Genomic DNA, 18023 nt, shown 5'->3' on the forward strand with positions numbered 1-18023 from the left:
TCATCATGGTCTTCCTCATCCTCTCTGTGCACTCAGGCAATGATAGCCTCGATGTCCCTTTCCCATCCATGATCAGATTCCAGTCTGACTGCAGCAATGAAGGTCGTGATGGACGGCAGAGACAGGTGAAGGTGGGCACGGTTCATCAGAATAAAGCTGCAGAATTGGCACAGCTGTGTTGAGATGGCAGTAGATGTGGTAACGTCAGACCGGGAAAAAATGCGTTGGGCGGGTTGATAAAATGTGGGCTACTTTTTGATACAACTGGCGAGTGTTTCAGTTTCCGTGTTTGTGAAGCAGGAAATTACCGTAAATATTTCAGCGTGAAAGTCACTTGGGACAGATGACGGAATGTATCATTTGCACGTGTTTTTGAGTCTTACAATTTTAAACCGTGAGACTGCTTTCTGTGAGCTCACACCCAAAGTGCGCGCACATAGAGCCGCATCTGTGAACGCGCGACTAAGTTGTGTTGTGCCTTATTGCGCGTAAATGGCCAAATACATACAAAATTGTCAAAATGACCATCTTGATAAGTATTCACGTAAACAGCCTATAGCCAACAATGTTTAGTATAAATCGACTATTAAGTGAATGTAAACAGTTGAGAAACAAAACTTGGGTGTAACAGATCCGTGCATGAGGTCTTAAAGAGACAGCAACCTAAACGGTCTTCTGAAGCGAAATGTTGTGTTAGTTTAACAAAAATGTAGATTCTTAAAACTTTATAAACTGTAATATCCAACTTCCGGTCGCTCAAGCAGGCGCGTTCACAACAAGGCAGAGTGTGTGACGTAGGCGTAATGAAAGGCGCAACGTAAAATCCGGGGAGAAGACAGTGGTCTTGCGAGAACCAAGTTTTGTTTACGGCACAGGAAACCATGTGAACAAGTAAATTGTATCTGTTTTGATTCAAATGGTGTGTTCGTGTCAATACCCGGGATGTTTAAATAAGTTTGTGACAGGTGGTTTGTTAACCTCTTCTAGACTACAATGACAATGTAGATGGAGTGTCATTCAACAAAGCAATCTTCATTTTTCTTCAATCTTCACACATTCGTGTGTCATGGCTGAGATGCTTCATCTGAACATCAAACCAAACTATGATCTGGCAGATGAAGTGGCCAGAAACATGCCCTTCTTCCCTGAAGAAGAGAAAGTATTTTCTGTTAAAGGCTGCAGGTCTGTCAGACAGCTTCTCTGTTTTATTTTTCATGAGAATTTTGTCCAGCTAACACCAGTAAACCTGCATGAGCTGTTTTAACTAGTTGTCTGCTTAAAAACAATTTCACAACATTTTATTTTGCTACAGTTAATTATGTTTTTTTATTATTATTATTATGTGTGGTAAAAAATGCTTCCTGGTTTATTTAGATAGGCCTATTTGTTGACTTCACATATCTTCACATCTTCCAGGTTTGGAGGAAGATTTAAAAGACTCTCTCTTTGGGCAGCACATTGTGTCTGATGTTGTACTGAAAGCTGTAACATCATTTATGAATGACAGCAACCCAAACAAACCGCTGGTCCTCTCTTTCCATGGGACTACAGGAGTTGGGAAAAATCATGTTGCTAAAATCATTGCGAGAAACATTTACGAAAATGGGATAGAAAGCCACCATGTTCACACATATATATCTGAGCATCATTTCCCACACAAAGAAAAGTCAGACTTATACAAAGTAAGTAAATAAATTGTATTTTAATCCATGGCCTAAGACTCAAGTAATCACATGTAGACAAATAATTACTTCTTTATCATGGTCATCATGTTCTTTAAAATGTACAGTAAGATAGTCCATAGGACTCATGTACTCAGAGTTGGTTGGGCCAACACATTCTCAATACCAAATTATCACATATTGACACTTGGTCAGGATCCCTCGGCGTCACTTTTTAATGCTTAGGGTACCCCAGCGTGGCTTTCAGTTGTTTGCCATATGCTTATTTTTCGATGTGCAGGGTAGCTACTTCATTGCTTTCAATGAGAAACCTTTGGCATCACACATAGATGCAATGTGCATGGGAATGTCGCCATGATGAAATTACACATTGGATTAATACCTGTAAATAAATAATTGAACAATACCTGTGATTATGCCTGTTAAGTGTTTTATGTTGTTGAGAAGTGAGTAGGTAGGAGTGGGGTTAGGTGCTCCAATATCTATGAAAGTATGAATTACTTGTACTTTTATATATGCAAACAATTACATGCATTGTGATTTGATGCAATGCATGCCATCTTGATCATGCATAAGGCAAACAACTTAAAGCAATGCTAAAGGATATCCTGAGCATTAAAAAGTGACGCAGAGGGATCCTATGTGACGAGTTGGGAGTGAGAATGCCCTGGCTGGACAGTTAGAAATTTGGGTCATTTACAGATTCAGTATTTTCCTCAATTGATGTAGTAATCAAGTTGAATTTCATTTCTATTAAAGAAGTAGTTCACCCAAACATTTAAATTTACTCACCCATTTACTCACCCTTAGGCCATCCAAGAGAAGTTTGTTTCTTTAGCAGAACAGATTTGGAGAAATATAGCATGTCACATTAAATGGATGCTCTGCAGTGAATGGGTGCCGTCAGAATAAAAGTCTAAACAGCTGATAAAAACATCACAATAATCCACACCACTCCAGTCCATCAATTAATGACTTGTGAAGTGAAAAGCTAAAGTTTTAACTTTAAAGAGATTGGCCAAAATACCAATCCATAATAATACTTCCTCCATAGAAAAAGTCCATCCCCTGTTGTCCTCTTACATCAAAATCCACCAACATATTTGTTTAGAACTGTTTTGCTTGTAAACAGTGCTTGATCTGCATATTTCTCTCCTGGTTCAGATAAGACAACTTTTTAACTCGAGAATGATTAATGATGATCTTCTTCTTCTTCTTCTTTCTTTTACTGGCAACCGCACTTAACAGTGCATTACTGCCATCATCAGGTAGCTTGGATCAGAAACATTTCCTCTATCTCTTAACATTTTCTAACCCCCCCATTACAAAGAAAAATAAATAAATAAATACACTGGCAATGATGATCTTAATGATTCATTTGTTATTACAAACATTTAGCTTTTCATTTCACAAGACATTAACTGATGAACTGGATTCTTGTGGATTACTGTGATGTTTTTATAAGCTGTGGTGATTGCATTGGTGAACAATTGGTGACATAATGCTCCATTTCTATAAATCTTTTCCGAAAAAGAAACAAACTCTATTGATGACCTAAGGGTGAGTAAACTGTCAGCAAATTAAAATTTTTGGGTGAACTATGACAAAATTTTTTTTACCTGATATTAAACATAGTAAAATAAAATATTCAAAATGATAATATAAAAGTAAAAATAATCCACATTTTGTGGGAGCGTTACACATAATTCATTTCTCAAACAGTGATTTGCATGTTCTGTATATTCAGGCACAGTTAAAGCAAGGGATTTATAAAAGTGTTTCAAGTTTTCCCCGCTCCATGTTCATATTTGATGAAATGGACAAGATGCAACCACAGCTGATCGATGTCATAAAACCTTTTCTAAACTACAATGCCAATGTAGATGGAGTGTCATTCCGCAATGCAATCTTCATTTTTCTTAGGTAAAGCCCTCAAGTTTGATTTTCAGATTTCCACAAATAGGCTACAGTTGTAGTCAACATATTAGCTCTATAAAATTAAAACACAGTGGTAATTAAATGCCTCTACTGTCCCTAACGAGTGACACAACTAATTATATGCTGTTTATCTGTTTGTTTATAGTAATGCAGGTGGGAATGTGATTGCTGAAGTGACTCTGGATTTCTGGAGAGAAGGCATATGTCGGGAAGAGCTTTGGATGAACAGCAAGGAACTGGAGACTAAAATCTTTAGAAACATTTTCAATGATAAGAACAGTGTGTATTAAAAGATCATTTAAGTATTAAGCAAAATATATATTTGTAAATATATTTCAAAAGCTAATATAGATTTTCAAATATATTTCAAAAAGTTCCATTTACTTGTATTTCGTAATAAATTATTTGATCATTTTATTTATATATTTTCTAAATATATTTATTTAGCCCAAAACTAAAAATGTGGCTGCATTTACTCCACAATTAAATCCTTTCATTTTTAATGTGTATGTCTGTTCTACAGGTGGATTTCTGCACTCCAGTATGATAGATGAGCATCTGATTGATCACTATGTTCCTTTCCTGCCTCTAATGCTGAAGCATGTGCGTCAGTGTGTCATGGCTGAGATGGGCCATCTGAATATCAAACCAAACTATGATCTGGCAGATGAAGTAGCCAGAGACATGCCCTTCTTTCCTGAAAAAGAGAGAATATTTTCTGCTAAAGGCTGCAAGTCTGTCAGACAGAAGTTGGTGCTGTATGTCAATTAACAGATGAACAACTTTAGCAGCACTTGTTGTCCAGTTTATTGTTATAACTTTTTAACCCTTTCACTGGTGAGTTTAAAATATTCTAGCGGTCCCCCCAGAGTGAGTTTTTTTAGGCGGCTGCTATTTTAGAACGTTGTCACATGACACACCGTGGCCACAATAACACTGTATGACAGATGGATTGCTTTTATTTTGTTTTTCCTTTTTTATTCAAATTATTCATAAACTTGCTTACCATACCATCAACTATCTGATATTCCGATTCACAAATATGTGTAAATGAGTGTGTTTTGTCCTTTAAATCGATCTTGATCGTGATCTATAATGTGAGATGGGCGCCGCCATGTTTGCTTGCGCTGCAGTTTAGAGAGTCCTGTCAGTCGGATTTACAGCGCGTAAATGTATCAGTTTCTCCCGAAATACATGCAAGTAAGTGGCCGGTGAACTGGGAGAAGAATAGAGTGAACTTTATAGTTACTTACACTATGTGTATCTGATATTGATAAAACACGTTGGCAAATTATATTTGAATGGATTGTTATTGCTGCTTCCATAAACATCAGTGTGTAGCCTATTTCACGAACCCTAAATGTATTGTTTTACTTGTACTTACTTGTATTTAAATGTCTGAAACCTAAAATAACCATTATGTGGTTAAAAACACTGCATATTTGTGCTTATATGACAAGCAGTGGTCGAACTATACCGTGGACTTTGGAGTGCAGTTATGTGACGTCACCAAACGTTCTAAATCCCATATTTGGGACTGTACCATTCAACAGGTTAACACACAGTTGCACAGAAATTATATATGACCTTAATCTCTCCTTTGTACTATTAACTTATTAATATTTCAGTCTTGATGAGTTACACTGCTATGGAGTCTGGGTTGGAGTCACTATTATATTAAACATTTTAATCTAGACCTATGTCCAGTCTGTTTAGCTTTTAAATTCACGTTTTTTATTCTTACCTGATTTTGGAAGTAACTTAGACCTTCTAGTGTTTTCTGTAATGACAAAAAGCCATGATTATACCATCTTAAATGTTTGTTACTATAATGAAATACCATGAAAGAGCTCAGAGAACGAGAGAGAGAAAGGATGTTTTTTTTTTTTTTGTGAATCTGTAAATCTCTGCTAATATTAATGCCATTAGAACACATCACTCGGATGGATGAACTTCTGTCAACAATAGGGGTGTCATTAGACCCTTTTATGAAATACTGATGTGACCCAGTAAAATAATACTGATAAATCCTTATGTGTCGAATGTACAACTAACTGACCGACGAACTGACAAATTTAGGGTTAGGGGTCGCTATGGGGAACGCCTTCAGCGTGACAGGTGTCTGAAGCATACATCTAAACACGACAATAACATGCGTAACCTGAGACATTCCCTTCCGAGGGAACTTCAAACTGCGTCCTCTAGCGGTCGCTATGGGGAAAGGTATACCCACGCTGCCATGCTGAGGAGAGTGCATGCCAAGCACCAAGGCGAGCACTAAATACCAACTCCACCAAAGCTATGGGAGGTGCCCCTAGGATGCCTTGACGGCTGTCAGTGACATTATCCCCTTCAGCCAAAGGTCTGAGCTGCATACCCCAATAACTTACCTGTTAAGCACTGGGCTTGGAATGCCTGAACCCAGGGCAGAGCTCGAAGGCTTGGAACAAAGCCACAAAGGCTTAGAAGGCCCCTTGGGGCGGGACATGAGTAGCATGTCCTGGCTGGGTCAGCTTCTCGAAGCAAACATCCAGCCAGGACGTCAGGGAGCATGTCACAAAGCATTACACTCCGAAAATGCTCAACCTGAATGGAGGACCCAAGGGTCCTTGAGGTTGCAGCACTATACTGGGGACCTGATGACCAAGGAGGCTACAGCAGAAACCTAGCAACTTGGCTGCATGATCCAGCAAGCATGAGGCCAAAGATGTAGGGCTATCATCCAGCCTGGATCCAGTACCGATGGGTGAAACCATCACCACAATCGGTCGACAGCGAGAGGTTCTGACTTCCAACAGGAGGGGTGTAACAAACCCTGTAACAAAGTCAGAGGTACAAAGACAGGTCCAAGTAGCGCTGCGGAGAAAAGCTAGTTAGTGAGTCCACGTAAAACTAGCAATAGAGAAATGACATGGATCGCACTTGTAAGGTCCACACACTTGGCCCAAGGAAGGTATCCAGTGGTGGATGAAGGTCACTTGCGTGTTCGGTCTTTTCAGCGCGCAGAGTTATTCAATTTAGGTTTAACTGAAATCTGACTCCATTTTATTATCTAATCTGACCCCATTTTAGTATTACCTCGAATTTAGGTTGAAAGGCAAATTGGTTGTTTGTCGGTCTCTAATCATATGTGAGAGAGGCGTTTCCTGCACCACCCCTCTGTGGGGTGTCTTGAAGATGCCAGTGTATTGTCTGTTTCTCAGGAGATCAAAGTATCTGAGTTTCTTTTATCCTTACACACTCATCCACCACTGCTCCCTCGCATGACTCAAGTAAAAAAATTTATTATGAAGGTGAAGTTTGAAGAATACTTGGTTCAAGACCGTCAGTAGGTAGTTCTATGAGACATAGAAACTAACCAAAAAAATAGGTCCAGCATGAGAAACTGCAATGCAAGTGCAGGAGGCTCCTACCTAACTTCGGTCAGGTAGAGGGGATGGTGGCTTCAGGGGAATTAAGGGGAGGAAGATGACATCAGATGTTAATACCCTCAGAGGGAGGTGAGTAGATGTTTCAGGTTTTACTCAGGTCCGGATGAAAGCCTTGAGAACGCCTCGTCTGGATCCCCTCCCTCAAATCTTGCCTGCTACCCTTTGACTTCACGCCTCCTTTGAACCTTACCCAGAGGCGGGGGAGGTGTTGCGCGTGTAGCAACACTAGTCTTCTGCGCTCGTCTCTGATCCTTAGACCGAGACGGGCCAAGACCCCTTTGCTGTTCTGGCTCAGACCTGGGCCTTCATGGAACGAAGGACCTAAAGGCAGCGGAGCGCACCTTTGCCTCCTTAAACTTCTCGACCACCGTCTCGGGAGAAGTGCCGAAAAGCTCAGAAGGCGAAACCGGCGCATCAAGGAGAAAGCCATTCTCTTTTGTCCCGATATCCGCCAGGTTCACCCACAGATGTCTCTCTGTAACCACCATGGATCTGCCAATGGCAGTGCCAGTCTGCTTAGTGGCACGGAAAGTGAAATCCGTGGTGCGGCGCAGCTCAGCCACCTCATCAGGGGATAGAGCCTAACCCATGTCCAGGTCTTTCAGCAGGTCAGCCTGGTAAGCTCATAGCACTGCCATGGTGTGCAATAAAGCTGCAGCCTGACCGGCTGCTGTGTATGCCCTGTCATTCAAACGAAAATTGAAGGGGCTGAAGATTGGTTGAATTGAATATGTCTCGCCCAAAGAGAGCGGGATGAAAACGAATTTTTCCAGGCCTTCTCGATCTCCACATGGAAATCAGGAAGAAATGGAAGGCTCACTTGAGATGGAAGGCTATGGTCAGAAGGATAACGCTCATCGAGGCAGCCCCGAGAAGCCACTTTCTTGGCCCGCTTCGATGGCAAGTCAAGCCTCGCCGTGGCGCGTTCCATAACCTCAAGCAGCTCAGCGTACACAGGGCAGGAGGAATGAGAGGACTCAGTCTCAACTTCTTCGTCCTCATCTAGCATCTCCTGCTCTTCCTGGCTTGGAGCCAGCAGAGCACTAGCCGCTGGATCAGACGATGTGAGAGAAATAGCATCATCGTCCAGCAGCTCACTTTCATCCGTGACCGATGAGCGAGAAAGGGAAATTCCCATTTTCCACTCATCAGCCATATCATAAGTTTGAAAAAGTTGTTGGAAGCATGGTGGTGGTGATGTTGAAGGCGAGCGACCATGGTGGTGTGGTTCGTTTATAGCCTAAGTTTAGCTTTTAAGTTCTGGTGCTTTTATTTAGGCTTCAAAATTCATAAAAGTTATATTATTTTGTGAAGATTATCTTGATGGACAAGTTTCATGAATTATGATTGAACACAGAGCTTATTTTTTGCAATAATCCAAAAGCCTAAGGAAAAATCCTATTGGCTTTTTGTCAAAGGAACCAATCACTACGTTTACATGGACATCAGTAATCTAATTATTTACCTTATTCTAAATAAGCCAATATTATGATTATGGTGTTTACATGAGTTGCTTTTAGAATATTCCTTTCATGTTCCTGTTTTTTAGACATGAAAACACCTTAATCACATTATTAATGTCATGTAGGACTTTTCGCCGCATTTTGTGACAGGATGCACACACGGCAGTGGTCAACCGTTTGACAGCAAATAAAAGAGCTTCAACACCGCCATCGTCTGAATGCACGTACAAATAATTAACTGCACTTGAAGCTTTCATAAAATAAAAAATGAAACACCCAAAACTGTACATGGCATCATCGCGAAGACGATCTATATGTTTATGCGTGAAATTCCAGAGGGACGTCGGATGGCGTCACATGGGGACGTAATGACGTGTGCCATTAATCGAACTATGTACTATAACATGTAAAACGGGAACATGAAAGGAATATTCTAAAAGCAACTCATGTAAACACCATAATCATAATATTGGCTTATTTAGAATAAGGTAAATAATTAGATTACTGATGTCCATGTAAACGTAATCAGTGTGATGCTAGTCTCAGCCTCAGACGTCACGCCCACAGACCGTTGGCTGAACGTCTGATGCATACGGCACACAAAATTGGAAGCACTTCAGGAGTTTTGGAGTCGTCATCGGATTGGTTGAATTATACAGGATTTCCGGGAGACGCGGGAGACGTGTTCTTTAACGTTCCGCCTGGAACCAAATATACCGTAACGCCAAACCCCCTCATGTTAGACATGTTAGAAGGTGTTTACAACTGTGACAATAGGCGCTTATCAGGATCAACTAAATGCTGGATTTTCAAAAGTATGTGAAATATTTAAAGTTCGCGGCATAGAATCTTTAAAACAAGTTCAAGAGATTTACACACCAGTCTGTTATTGTGAGGACATTTCCACGCCCCTAAACATGACGCGGCACAAAACAAAACGTGATTGGTTGTTTTACCTGTCAGTGATATGGCCTCTTGGGCGGGCCTTAGCCGTTCAAAGAGGCCAAGGTTCCCAGCAGTGTTGCCAATTTAGCTACTTTGTAGCTAGATTTAGCAACTTCCCCGCCCCTTTTGAGACTTTTTGCAAAAGTTTAGGGACAAATATAGCAACTTCTTGGACAAACCTTATCTAAGTTCTCATCTTGCCCACTGATCTACGTTCATCTTTATATAGATCAGTGAATTTGCCATTGTGATGTCATCTAGTGACATTTAGCTACCAGTTTTAGCTACTTTCAATTGAAAGCAGTTAGCAGTTTTATTTAGATTACCACCACTTTATTTTCTGTCGTGATTGTGAAAAATGTCACCAGTGTATGTCACTCATGCTGCATCGAGAATTGCAACAGTAACTCAAATCATCTTTCTGAGAGAAAACTGGACAATGCAATATGTTTTTTTCGCCTTTTCTATGTGTAAAAACACCAAGGGAAGCAGGTCGTGGAGATGATGAGAAGATGCCGAATAGTAAATCTATTAATATTGTCACTGATTAAATCCACTGCCTATCACTCAATAAAAGAATCACATTGCTGGGTGTTTTTTAACATTTTGATTTTGTTTGGTTTAATAATTAACATGACCTTTGCCAGTATGACTCTCACTCGGCTTGTGAATTAGCAGAATTTAGACATAGACATTATACAACACTCAACATGAATAACACTTAATGTGGCTTAATGTACCAAGACATGTAAAATTATATTACTGAATAACAGACAAACATGTCCAATTGACCTATCGGTAAGCCCCGCCCCCCTTAATTACTGTTGCGAACTCGGACAAACAAACAGAGTTGCTACAAAGGAACCAATCACTACGTTTACATGGACATCAGTAATCTAATTATTTACCTTATTCTAAATAAGCCAATATTATGATTATGGTGTTTACATGAGTTGCTTTTAGAATATTCCTTTCATGTTCCTGTTTTTCATGTTATAGTACCTAGTTCGATTAATGGCACACGTCATTGCGTCCCACATGACGCCATCCGACGTCCCCTCCGGAATTTCACGTATAAACATATAGTTCGTCTTTGTGATGATGCCATGTACAGTTTTGGGTGTTCCGGGAGACGTGTGTGTTGTGTTCTTTAACGTTCCGCCTGGAACCAAATATACCGTAACGCCAAACCCCCTCATGTTAGAAGAAAGCCGTTGTGTTTACAACTGTGACAATAGGCGCTTATCAGGATCAACTAAATGCTGGATTTTCAAAAGTATGTGAAATATTTAAAGTTCGCGGCATAGAATCTTTAAAACAAGTTCAAGAGATTTACACACCAGTCTGTTATTGTGAGGACATTTCCACGCCCCTAAACATGACGCGGCACAAAACAAAACGTGATTGGTTGTTTTACCTGTCAGTGATATGGCCTCTTGGGCGGGCCTTAGCCGTTCAAAGAGGCCAAGGTTCCCAGCAGTGTTGCCAATTTAGCTACTTTGTAGCTAGATTTAGCAACTTCCCCGCCCCTTTTGACACTCTTTGCAAAAGTTTAGGGACAAATATAGCAACTTCTTGGACAAACCTTATCTAAGTTCTCATCTTGCCCACTGATCTACGTTCATCTTTATATAGATCAGTGAATTTGCCATTGTGATGTCATCTAGTGACATTTAGCTACCAGTTTTAGCTACTTTCAATTGAAAGCAGTTGGCAACACTGGTTCCCAGACCTTCTGCCATCAGTCTGAAGGTCTGGCTACGCAAGACTAGTGTGATGCTAACAGCCGATCCCCCTACAAAGTGACGTCATTGTTCCCCCACTCTATTTGTAGGCTCTGAATATTCTGAGAGCTACAACCACGTGGCCGCAGTACCATACAGCCGCCAGAATCTCGCCTGTTTCACACCGCAAGCATGAGCTTTGTAGCAGCGTCATGTCAGCATAACTGCACCTGCAGACTCATGCGAGTATTCAAACTGGAAGCGTTTGTACAGCGTCACAGCAGCAGCTCCAAAGCCACATATTTCTTTGCAAAGACAACTACAAATTTGTTTTTAGAAGTTGGTCAATTATAAACTTTAAAGTTTTAAAGTCTTGAAAGTGTGTTAATGGGGATTTGCATGTATTCCCATATAAAAGGTAAACAACAAAAACTGCTAAGATCATGTCGTTTCAGTCATACTTCGATACAGAATGTGTGATTTTAAATGTTTTTTTAATATTACACAATACTTTAACCCAAACTGAATAATTAAAAACAAGTTTAAATGGGTAAATCTTCAATACATATTTTTGATTCTTCATTTGCTTTTCTGACATACTCCAATCCTTGTTAAAACACGCTAGACATGCTTATTCTGTGCATTTTTTAGCACTTTTTGTGTGAAATCATTTTTATTTTGTCCATCAAAAGTGTGCTGTCACTTTAATTGAGCGTGAGCAGTGCAGCAAAAATAAACTCGGTGCCGAAACCATCGTTTCAGCGCTGCTCACGCGACGCTCTTGCTTGACGCTCAAAATGCACTCATTTGTTAACATGCACTCCGAAAAAAATACGCGCTGCTCACGCTTGCGGTGTGAAACCGGCCTAATTTCTGCGCTGCTGAGGCACTACCTCCAACTCCAAGGAAGTGGACAGACAACTTTCAAAAAGGTAAAACGTTACTGCCGGTCGTCAACGGCAGCTGTCACAGTTGCTGAGCGACGTGAGCAATCCTCCGTACATAAAAAAGGCCACGTTCACACAGCAGCAGAATACGGTTTTCAGTCCTGTATTTGAGTCCTTAATACGGTTACGTTCACACACAATTTGGTTATTTACGGGTTTGACAACCACATTCTATAACCGAAATCACATCTGTAAGGCTACATTCACACTGTCAGTTTTTGGGACTGAAAACCGTATTTACTTACAGGTGTGAGTCTCGAAATGTCCTGTTCACACAGCAGCTTACAGCATTTGGAATGCTGTCTATGAACGTGCAATGGGAGTCAAGCCCGTATTCCTTACCAGTAACCATAGCGACAGTGACAAAAGTAAAATCAAAGATGGCGACGTCAATAATACTGAAAGTTTTATCACTTCTGAGTTCTGACATGACAAGAGTCCAATCTAGCTGCGAGTTCTTCCTTCAAATCTTCATTAAGCGACAGCAGCTTTTATTTGGGTAGACAGCGGAGCATTGAGTCGTGCGCAGAACACAAAACTGACGGGAGCGGCTCCGGTGGAAAACTGATTGGATCTAAAACTTTCAGATGACATGCAGCTCATTTCTCTGACACGGTAAGTTACCGAAACCACAAATTAAAACACGCAGCACATGTTAGACGCGTGTTTATGCGGCAGAGCGGCTTTCTCTCAGTGTATGACGTGACAGACAACTAGTTGTCCAGTCCTGTTCTGTTCACACAGCGCGTGTGTTCCGAGAATGCAGTTGTGAGTCCTGAAAATTTACAAGTGTGAGTTCGGTTACAGAATGCGGTTGTCACACCCGTAAATAACCGTGTGTGAACGTAGCCGTATTAAGGACTCAAATACAGGACTGACAACCATATTCTGCTGCTGTGTGAACGTGGCCTAAATTTTCAGGACTCACAACCACATTCTCTGAAAACCTGCGCTGTGTGAACGGAACAGGACTGGATAACTAGTTGTCTGTCACGTCATACAGTGCAAGAAAGAGCCACCCTGCTACACAAACGTGCGTCTACCGTGTCTGTGTGTTTTCATGTGTGGTTTTGGTAACTTACAGTAATGGAGAAAACTCCATTCGGTTTTGTGTTCTGTGTGCGACTCAAATACTCTGCTCTCTACCCAAATATAAAAGATGCTGTTGGTTAATGAAGATTTGACAGAAGAACTCGCGGCTCGATTGGACTCTCACCGTGTCAGAAAGTAATAAGACTTTTCAGTTTTATGGACGTAGCCATCTTTGATATTACTTGGTCACTGTTGCTATGGTTATTGTTAAGGAATATGGGCGTGAGTTCGGTTACAGAATGCGGTTGTCACAACCGTAAATAACCGTGTGTGAACGTAGCCGTATTAAGGACTCAAATACAGGACTGACAACCATATTCTGCTGCTGTGTGAACGTGGCCTAAATTTTCAGGACTCACAACCACATTCTCTGAAAACCTGCGCTGTGTGAACGGAACAGGACTGGATAACTAGTTGTCTGTCACGTCATACAGTGCAAGAAAGAGCCACCCTGCTACACAAACGTGCGTCTACCGTGTCTGTGTGTTTTCATGTGTGGTTTTGGTAACTTACAGTAATGGAGAAAACTCCATTCGGTTTTGTGTTCTGTGTGCGACTCAAATACTCTGCTCTCTACCCAAATATAAAAGATGCTGTTGGTTAATGAAGATTTGACAGAAGAACTCGCGGCTCGATTGGACTCTCACCGTGTCAGAAAGTAATAAGACTTTTCAGTTTTATGGACGTAGCCATCTTTGATATTACTTGGTCACTGTTGCTATGGTTATTGTTAAGGAATATGGGCTTGACACCCGTTGCACATTCATACAGACAGCATTCGAGACGCTATAAGTTGCTGTGTGAACAGGACATTTCAAGACTCGTGCCTTGAAAAGAAAATGCAAAACTGACAGTGTGAACTTAGCCAAACATAAAATAATTAAAAACAGAGAAATATTTGTATTATATTTGAAATATTTAAAGATTCTAATTTTGGATTTATGGACATATTTATCTTTATACCTTATATTTGTTTATTATTATGGCATTTATTTACACACTTATTACACACTTGTTTATCTACATTTTGTTGAGAAGTATACAATACTTGATGTTCAGTTACTATACTATACTATACTTTAGTAATTGCTTACTATTAAAGGGGTCATATGATGCGATTTCAAGTTTTCCTTTCTCTTTGGAGTGTTACAAGCTGATTGTGCATAGATAAGATCCCTGAAGTTGCAAAGACTAAAGTCTCAAAACCAAAGAGATATTCTTTATCAAAGTTAAGACTCTGCCACAATTGGATACATGGAACTGCACCACTGGGGGCTCTAGTGGGAAATGGTGTTGAGTAATGCGAAGAACAAGAATAAAGTGTTCGTTATACACTGTATGGAGTGAGTTCTGTAAAAGAGTTAAAAACACCACACATATGAAACTTCATTACAATTTTTTATAGTTAAATGTTATAATAAAATTAATAAATTAATATTATTAATTTTGAATATTGCATAGGCCTACCTATTAATTTTCCTCTATAAAAACCTCTGGGATTATCCTCTTGGCAGCGAACCACATGATCATGATGAGGAAGGTTTTGGCATGCTCTCTGTAATTAAAGTCATTACACATTTTGTAACTTATTGATGTAAAAAAAAAAAAAAACTTTCTTTAGTGGTCATGGTGAGTTTGATGTCAACATACCGAAGACTGGGAAACCAAGAAAAGCGTGTTTTCTTTCTTGTAGTTAGTACGCAAAGCCTAAAGGGAACTAAATATTTGCGGAAGGAGCGTCAGTTCCCCTCCGAGTTCCTTCCAAAAACGAAACCGTGACTGAAAGAAGCCTATAGATTATTCGCTTTCACAATGAAAGTGCATTTGTTAATAGTTTTATTGCTGGTGTCTAATATAACATTATCTTCAGGTGTTCTGGATGTTTTCGCGGCTGCTGTATCTGTGGTTTACAAATTTTTTCAACGGGACGATTTGCTGCCTTTTGACTTTAAACGTGAGTAAAACGGCGAAATAACATATCGTATGTTTTGACGATAGATTTATGAGTTTATGGCTCATCATGTCAACATTTTCCTTTGTTTCCAACAGCGTGTTTTCGCTTATCGTATAACTTTCTATATAACTTTTTTTCATAAAAAGGATAACGTTTTTATCCTTCATACTACATACGACAGGGTTAAACTTGCATTTCCCCCCAAACTATGGTTATGAAGTTGATAGCACCACGGCATTACTGGTACCACACAGGCTATACGTTATCAAATCTTCTTTCAAAGTAAAGTGTTTACCCAATAAAAACTGCATTAATGAAAGAAAGGGAGACGGACAGAAATTAAATGAGACTCCATTGTTTCTTCATGATAATTCCCTTTCTGAATTACAGCAATATTTAGTTAGGCCTAATGTTATAGTAAAATTACCCTTGTATATATGGAAGCATATAGGTAGCAATATGCAAAATGGCAATGCAGTATTCAAAATGGCAATGTATTTCTGTATTTAAAGTTAGTATCAATATGTTAGTATTAAGGTTATCTATAAGGCAGTGTGCTCCAAAACAGTGACAAAATTCGCATTTAGAAGATATAAGCATCCAAAGCTTGCAGTTCGTCACTTCCGCCAAAAAGGCTCAACGATTTTTTTTTTTTGACGTCACATTTTTACGGAGCTCAACGGCTCTGGATGGCTCTAGCACAAGCTGTGATATAAACGAACGCTATTGGCTATTTTAAAAAGGGGCGGGGCTGCTTGATATGTCCCGCCCTGTCTTCCCGTTTCAGTTAAAATGACGTCAACACAGAGTAAATGCTGCATGTTTCTAAGCATTTCAGGGGACCTTTAAATTTACATTTTCCATTACCCTTACGTGCAAAGTTTGGGGCAAAAGGAAAATGAAAATGTAATTATATAATTTACATTTGTCATTTCCAACAGTACTCTTAATATGTAAATTGAATGCAAATTTTAACGCTTTATAAGTTGCGAAATGAAAATGAAAATGTATAACACAAATTGATCGAACGTCAAACCGAACGTCTTGAGCTTTGAGCTTCTTACACTGTGGGTGACCCACGTGACGTCAGCGTCTTGAAATTAGCTGTTTTTTAAACATTTAAGGAGCCAAGCTGCTGTGTAAATGTCCATTCAAAGTCTTTACACAGCAGCTTGGCTCCTTAAATGTTTAAAAAACAGCTAATTTCAAGACGCTGACGTCACGTAGGTCACCCACAGTGTAACACAAGACGCTCAAAGCTCAAGACGTTTGATTTTAGCATGGAGAACGCTTCATATATTTCTCTGTTCACGCTCCACTTCATCTGCCAGTGAATTCGACGATCTTATCAGATCTCGAGCCGCCATGTTTCAAACGATCCAAATGTAACACGCTTCCGCCAATCCCTGCCTTGAAGCAATGATTGACGGAGGGTAGGCGTGGTCAGCTCGGAATGCATTTTCAAATTGAATTTTGCTTACAGAAACACATTGCCATTTTGAATATTGCATTTTAAATTGAATTTCACTATATGCTTTATATGTATAGGCCTATGCTATATTCACACTATTTTAATGTTTTTTTCGCAAAATATAATTTGTCACGTGTCAGAAAACCTCAGAAATGCAAGTGTTATGGGTTATTTTGTTGACTTCACATATCTTGCAGGTTTGGAGAAAGATTTAAAAGACTCTCTCTTTGGGCAGCACATTGTGTCTGATGTTGTACTGAAAGCTGTAACATCATTTATGAATGACAGCAACCCAAACAAACCGCTGGTCCTCTCTTTCCATGGGACTACAGGAGTTGGGAAAAATCATGTTGCTAAAATCATTGCGAGAAATGTGTACAAAAAAGGGATCCAGAGCAAGCATATTCACACGTATATATCTGAGCATCATTTCCCACACAGAACAAAGTTAGACTTATACAGCGTAAGTAATTATAATTTGTAGAGTTTTTAGCTTTGGCCTAAGACTTATAGCAATCATTTATAACAACTGATCAGGCTAATAATGTAATGCCCACATGACTCATGTACTCAGAGTTGGCTGGACAGGTGGGGATTTGGGTCATTTACAGATTAAGTATTATCACTTGAAATAATAATGAAATTGCATTTCATTTATGGTAACCTGATAGCATATTTTGCCCATGCAGTATTCATTACTGCATTAAAAACATAGTAAATAATATATTTAAAATTGTAATACAAAAATTACAAATAATGCATTTTTGTAAAACGACTGAGAATGTTGTACATATCAGAAGTCATTCCTCTAACTGGGATTTGCATGTTCTGTATATTCAGGCACAGCTAAAACAGTGGATTCATGGAAATGTATCAAGTTTTCCCCGCTCCATGTTCATATTTGATGAAATGGACAAGATGCAACCACAGCTGATCGATGTCATAAAACCTTTTCTAGACTACAATGCCCGTGTCGATGGAGTGTCATTCCACAATGCAATCTTCATTTTTCTTAGGTAAAGCCCTCAAAAACTCAAGGGTTTGTTTTTTGGATTTCTGAAAATGCAGTTGTATTCAACATATTAGCTCTATAAAATTAAAACACAGTGGTAATTAAATGCCTCTACTGTCCCTAACGAGTGACACAACTAATTATATGCTGTTTATCTGTTTGTTTATAGTAATGCAGGTGGGAATGTGATTGCTGAAGTGGCTCTGGATTTCTGGAGAGAAGGCAAAGATCGGGAAGAGCTTTGGATGAACAGCAAGGAACTGGAGACTAAGATCCTTCAAAACATCTTCAACAATAAGAACAGTGTGTATTGAAAGACTATATATATATATATATATATATATATATATATATATATGAATAT

At 39.6% G+C, this 18023-nt stretch overlaps 2 protein-coding genes across 2 annotated transcripts in view; both read left to right on the forward strand.

Moving 5' to 3' along the window:
- The first annotated feature begins 1066 nt into the window (after positions 1–1066).
- Positions 1067–4754, forward strand: LOC107714917 (torsin-1A-like). The gene is made up of 5 exons (XM_016520916.1): positions 1067–1178; positions 1417–1682; positions 3430–3605; positions 3766–3899; positions 4144–4754. Exons 1-5 carry the CDS (start codon positions 1067–1069, stop codon positions 4389–4391), a joined length of 936 nt encoding a protein of 311 aa, XP_016376402.1. The 3' UTR covers positions 4392–4754.
- A 10161-nt stretch (positions 4755–14915) lies between these two features.
- Positions 14916–18023, forward strand: part of LOC107714977 (torsin-1A-like) — a 3837-nt gene continuing 729 nt past the window's right edge. The window contains exons 1-4 of the mRNA XM_016520982.1: positions 14916–15176; positions 16845–17110; positions 17488–17663; positions 17829–17962. Of these exons, the coding sequence (XP_016376468.1) occupies positions 15035–15176; positions 16845–17110; positions 17488–17663; positions 17829–17962 (718 nt within the window). The 5' untranslated portion in view covers positions 14916–15034. The remainder of the gene's footprint in view (positions 15177–16844; positions 17111–17487; positions 17664–17828; positions 17963–18023) is intronic.

This window comes from Sinocyclocheilus rhinocerous, unplaced genomic scaffold (genome assembly GCF_001515625.1).
Source record: "Sinocyclocheilus rhinocerous isolate Xijiao unplaced genomic scaffold, SAMN03320098_v1.1 scaffold28, whole genome shotgun sequence".
NCBI lineage: Eukaryota > Metazoa > Chordata > Actinopteri > Cypriniformes > Cyprinidae > Sinocyclocheilus > Sinocyclocheilus rhinocerous.

Bases quoted from the DNA above. Each gene is read 5' to 3' on its own strand.
- LOC107714917 (XM_016520916.1), top strand. From the start codon at position 1,067: ATGGCTGAGATGCTTCATCTGAACATCAAACCAAACTATGATCTGGCA. The intron at 1,683-3,429 runs GTAAGTAAATAA...CTGTATATTCAG, and splicing joins AAAAGTCAGACTTATACAAA to GCACAGTTAAAGCAAGGGAT. The intron at 3,900-4,143 runs GTGTGTATTAAA...TCTGTTCTACAG, and splicing joins CATTTTCAATGATAAGAACA to GTGGATTTCTGCACTCCAGT.